At 44.2% G+C, this 5,169-nt stretch overlaps 1 protein-coding gene across 1 annotated transcript in view; it reads left to right on the top strand.

Moving 5' to 3' along the window:
* The window catches only part of GEMIN5 (gem nuclear organelle associated protein 5), a 55,192-nt gene that overhangs the window by 45,964 nt on the left and 4,059 nt on the right, over nucleotides 1-5,169 (top strand). Inside the window, exons 21-22 of the mRNA XM_032263800.1 lie at nucleotides 2,314-2,548; nucleotides 3,240-3,741. Of these exons, the coding sequence (XP_032119691.1) occupies nucleotides 2,314-2,548; nucleotides 3,240-3,741 (737 nt within the window). The remainder of the gene's footprint in view (nucleotides 1-2,313; nucleotides 2,549-3,239; nucleotides 3,742-5,169) is intronic.

Raw genomic sequence — 5,169 nt, 5'->3', positions numbered from 1 at the left:
GCCCAGCTAATTTTTTGTAGTTTTAGTAGAGATGGGGTTTCACCATGTTGACCAGGATGGTCTCGATCTCTTGACCTTGTGATCCACCCGCCTCGGCCTCCCAAAGTGCTGGGATTACAGGCTTGAGCCACCGCGCCCGGCCTATTTGAGTACTTTTTAAAATAAAACAGTACAGTAAAGTTGAAGTCCTTGTTCCCTTCCTCAGCCCTTCACTGCTTCCTTAGCTCACCAAAGGTAACTCCTGTGTCAGTACTACATGTATAATTTTTCAGTTTGCTTATTTCAGAAGCTATTGTTTGTTAAAATCTGTCCATGTTGATATAAAGAGATCAGCTGATTTATATTAACTGCTGTGTCTGTCTTGTGAATATACCTACTTCTTTTTTTTCTTCCTCTGTAGAGACTAGGTCTCACTGTTACCCAGGCTGGTCTCGAACTCCTCAAGCAGTCCTCCCGCCCCAGCCTCCCAAAGTAGTGGGATTATAGGCATGAACCGCTATGCCTGGCATAGTTCTTTCCCTCATTTTAAAATGGGGCAACATTATATTTATGAGGAACAAGACCTCTCAAATGGTATCTACTTTGAAAAACAGGAAATTTCTTTTTTGTTTGTTTTGTTTTGTTTGAGGCGGAGTTTCAATCTTTCGACCAGGCTGGAGTGCAATGGTGCGATCTCTACTCACTGTAACCTCTGCCTCCCAGGTTCAAGCAATTCTTCTGCCTCAGCCTCCCAAGTAGCTGGGATTACAGGCATACACCACCACCCCCAGCTAATATTTTTTGTATTTTTAGTAGAGACAGAGTTTCTCACTATGTTGGCCAGGCTAGTCTTGAACTTCTGACCTCATGTCATCCACCTGCCTTGGCCTCCCAAAGTGCTGGGATTATAAGCGTGAGCCACTGTGTCCAGCCAGGCAGTTTCTTATTAAGTTAAACATGCACATGCCAAATGTCCCAGCAGTTCTACTACCCAGATATTCTCCTAAAAAAATAAAATCAGATGGCCATACAAAGACTTGTACACAAGTGTGTATAGCAACTTAGCCTAGCACAATAGCCCAAAACTAGAAACAACCCAAATGTCCAACAACTGTTGAGTGGATATACAAACTGTATTGTGTCTGTACAACGAAATACTGTACTGTTTAACAATAAAAGCGCCAGGCTTGGTGACTCACGCCTGTAATCCCAGCACTTTCGGAGGCCAGAACGGGTGGACCACTTGAGCTCAAGAGTTCGAGACCAGCCTGGGCAAACGATGAAACCCCATCTCTACTAAAAATACAAAAATTAGCCGGGTGTGGTGGTGCAAGCCTGTAATCACAGCTACTCAGATGGCTAAGGCAGGAGGATCGTTCAAATCTGGGAGACAGAGCCTGCAGTGAGCCAAGATGGCACCACTGCACTCCAGCCTGGGTAATAGAATGAGACCCTGTGTCAAGAAAAATAAAGTAAAAAGGAACAAATTCCTGGCACACAAATAATATCAGTGAATCTCGAAAGCATTAAAGACACAAAAGACCATATACTCTGTGGTTCATTTATATGAATTCTGGAAAAGACAAAATTAAAGTGACAAAACGACCAGCTCAGTGGTTGCCATTGGGGTGGGGCCAGGGGATCGCCTGCAGAGGAGCCAGTGGGAGTATCTTCAGTTGATGAAAACGCTGTCTTGATTTTGCTGGTAGTTAATGGAACTATATGTGTTTCTCAGAATTTATCAAACTACATACTTAAAATTGATCACATTTTTCTTAGTTATACTCCAAGCTTTGTTTTAATTATTTATTTTATTTATTCATTTTTTGAGACGGAGTCTCACTCTGTCGCCCAGGCTGGAGTGCAGTGGCATGATCTTGGCTCGCTGCAACCTCTGTCTCCCAGGTTCAAATGATTCTTCCGCCTGAGCTTCCCAAGTACCTGGGATTACAGATGCATGCCACTATGCTCACCTAATTTTTGGATTTTTGTAGAGACGGACTTTCACCATGTTGGCCAGGCTGGTCTTGAACTCCTGGCCTCAGGTGATCCATCCACCTCAGCCTCCCAAAGTGCTGGGATTATAGGTGTGAACCACTGCACCTAGCATTTATTTTGTTTTTAATTATAGCTTTTAGTTCTAGAAACTCACTTTTTGTTTTAATTAAATGCAAATGTAAAGGTGTTTCCTCAGACTTTAACAGCGGTATATGTGTGTTGCTGTGCAGCTAGACATGAGAGTTTCTGACGGGGAAAACAAAAATGGGTGGTGGAGACAAGAGGAACTTTCGTAAGTGTGAATTGTGTGTACTTGTTTCCATCTGTGGTTAATAGGAACAGTTTGGTGGCATCCTTGGCACCTACTTTGTGAGGATATTTAACTCAGACTCTGGCTTCTCTCCCCAGCTCCTGCTTCACATTTGCCATGACTTGACCCTGGCAGTGCTGAGCCAGCAGATGGCCTCCTGGGACGAGGCTGTGCAGGCGCTCCTTCGGGCAGTGGTCCGGAGCTATGACTCGGGGAGCTTCACCATCATGCAGGAAGTGTACTCAGCCTTTCTCCCTGACGGTAAATGACTCCCCGCTGCCTGAGGCGCATGCTTTAATGGACAGCATCACCACCACTAGTGGTGTGGCACTGAGAGTACTGAGATTATTAACAGATGGAGACTAATGCAGTATAGCTAAGAAAAAAAAAGAAAAAAAAAAAGATGGGGACTGGCCAGCTGTGTCATTTTAGTAGAAAGTTTGAATTCTCTTACCCATACTCTTAAGAACAGCTACACTGTTTTCCTTTACCTGGACCTACCCCCTTAGTGCCTCCTGTCCACTTTCCACACAGTCAGTTTAAGGGAGAGAGAAATAGGAATATAGTTACATGTTATAGTAAGAACAGCAAAAAGGTAGACATTCCTTGAGCTGCACAGTCAGTCACTGAACTAAATCATTGTGATTTTTCAGAGAGACAGTGTGATCTTACCTCAGTGTGGCCCCAGAGCCTTCAGTAGAACAAATGGAATACTCTGTCATGCTTTGAATGACTCCCAGGATGTAGTAATGAGAACATTGTCCCAAGCCAGGAACTGTTTAGCCCCCAGTTGGCTCTTGGTGGAAAGGCATGTGGCCCTGTGGATCACACCATTATCTTTTTTCTTGGAGTATGCTTCTTGGGTGATAAGAATTAGAACATAAGGACAGAAAGCTAGATTTCTGGCAACTAGAGAAACGCACAACCCAAAATCTTTTTCTTTTTTTCCTAGGCTGTGACCACCTAAAAGACAAATTGGGTGACCATCAATCCCCTGCCATACCAGCTTTCAGAAGTTTGGAGGCCTTTTTTCTTTATGGGCGTCTGTATGAATTCTGGTGGTCTCTCTCCAGGCCTTGCCCAAATTCCAGTGTCTGGGTTAGGCTTGGTCACAGCACACTCTCTGTTGAGCCAAGCCAGCAGTTAGACACTATCAGCACTGAAGAAACTGACCCTGAAACTTCTCAGCCAGAGCCAAGCAGGCCTTCAGAACTAGACTTGAAACTCACAGAAGAAGGTGAGCGAATACTGAGCACATTTAAGGCGCTCCTTTCAGAAAAGCATGCCAGTCTCCAAAACTCACAGAGAACTGTTGCTGAAGTCCAAGAGACCTTGGCAGAAATGATCCGCCAACACCAGAAGAGTCAACTCTGTAAATCCACAGCAAATGGTCCTGATAAGAGTGAACCGGACCTAGCAGCAGAGCAGCCCCTCTCCAGTTCTCAGAGCCAATGGTAAGTACTGAGGCAAGTATACAAGACAGAATGAAAAATAACCCAGCTGGCTAGGAACAGGGCCTCACGCCTGTAATCCCAGCACTTTGGGAGGCTGAAGCAGGAGGATCACTTGGCCGAGGAGTTCACGGCCAGCCTGGGCAACAAAGCAAGACCCTGTCTCTACAAAAAAAAAAAAAAAAAAAAAAACACCAAGTGCAGTGGGTCATGCCTATAATCCCAGCACTTTGGGAGGCCCAAGTGGGTTTATTACTTGAGGTCAGCAGTTCAAGACCAGCCTGGCCAACATGGTGAAACCCTGTCTCTACTAAAAATACAAACATTGGCTGGGTGTGGTGGTACGGGCCTATAATCCCAGCGACTTGGAAGGCTGAGGTCAGAGAATAACTTGAACCTGGGCAGCAGAGGTTGCAGTGAGCCAAGATCATACCAATGCAGCCCAGAGAACAGAGCAAGACTGCATCTTAAAAAAAAGAAAAAGAAAAAAAAAGCCAGGTGTGGTGGCACGTACCCTGTAGTCCCAGCCACTCAGGAGGCTAAGACAGAAGTATCACTTGAGCCCAGGAGGTCAAGCCTACAGCAGTGAGCTATGGTTGCACATCTGTACTACATCCTAGGTGACAGAGCAAGACTCTGTCTCCAAAAAAATTAAAAAAAGAAAAATAACCCTGTTGGATTCTCATGTAATTAGGTCAGAATTAGTACATGGTGCTACTGATCAAGTCACTTGAAAGCAGCAAAATGTAACAACTAAGGCGCAGGCTTTGGGGGTCAGATGTGAATTCTAACCCTGACCCTGTTAAGTGAACTCAGGCAAGTTTCTCAATGTTTCTGAGCTTTGGTTTCCTCATCTACAAATGAGGATACCAGCTCCTACCTTTGGTGGTTTTGAGAATGAAACAAAATTACATATATTGTTAGTATTAATAAGAAAGAAAAGAAAGTAGAGGCCAGGTGGAAGGATCTAGTCACCAGTCACTATAGAGCTGGATTTGCTTTCTTACAGGGTACTTTGCTTAGGTTTATGGTGAGTAACAATTTTTTTGTTTTGTTTTGTTTTGAGATGGAGTCTTGCTCTGTCACCCAGGCTGGAGTGCAGTGGCACAATCTCAGCTCACTGCAACCTCTGCTTCCCAGGTTCAAATAACTGCTCTGCCTCAGCCTCCCGAGTAGGTGGGGAGTACAGGCGCTTATTACTTGGCTATTATGCTGAATGCATTTTACATTGATTATATCCCTTAGCACAGGGCGTAGAGCATAGTAACTAGTATAATCAATAAACTTACAGCTATTATTACTAACTTTAAAAAAAATTAAACTAACAAGCTTTGAAGCCCCTCTAAAAATACTCCCATTGAAATCCATGAATCAGATTTGAGTCACTTCTGTAGTAAGCTACTCTATCAGACCCTAGGCAGATTTTAGGGG

This window comes from Sapajus apella, unplaced genomic scaffold (genome assembly GCF_009761245.1).
Source record: "Sapajus apella isolate SASKATOON/1434 unplaced genomic scaffold, GSC_monkey_1.0 scaffold138, whole genome shotgun sequence".
NCBI classification, from domain to species: Eukaryota; Metazoa; Chordata; class Mammalia; order Primates; family Cebidae; genus Sapajus; species Sapajus apella.
Note: the sequence above shows the minus strand (reverse complement) of the source record. Positions and strands in the feature narration are given on the sequence as shown.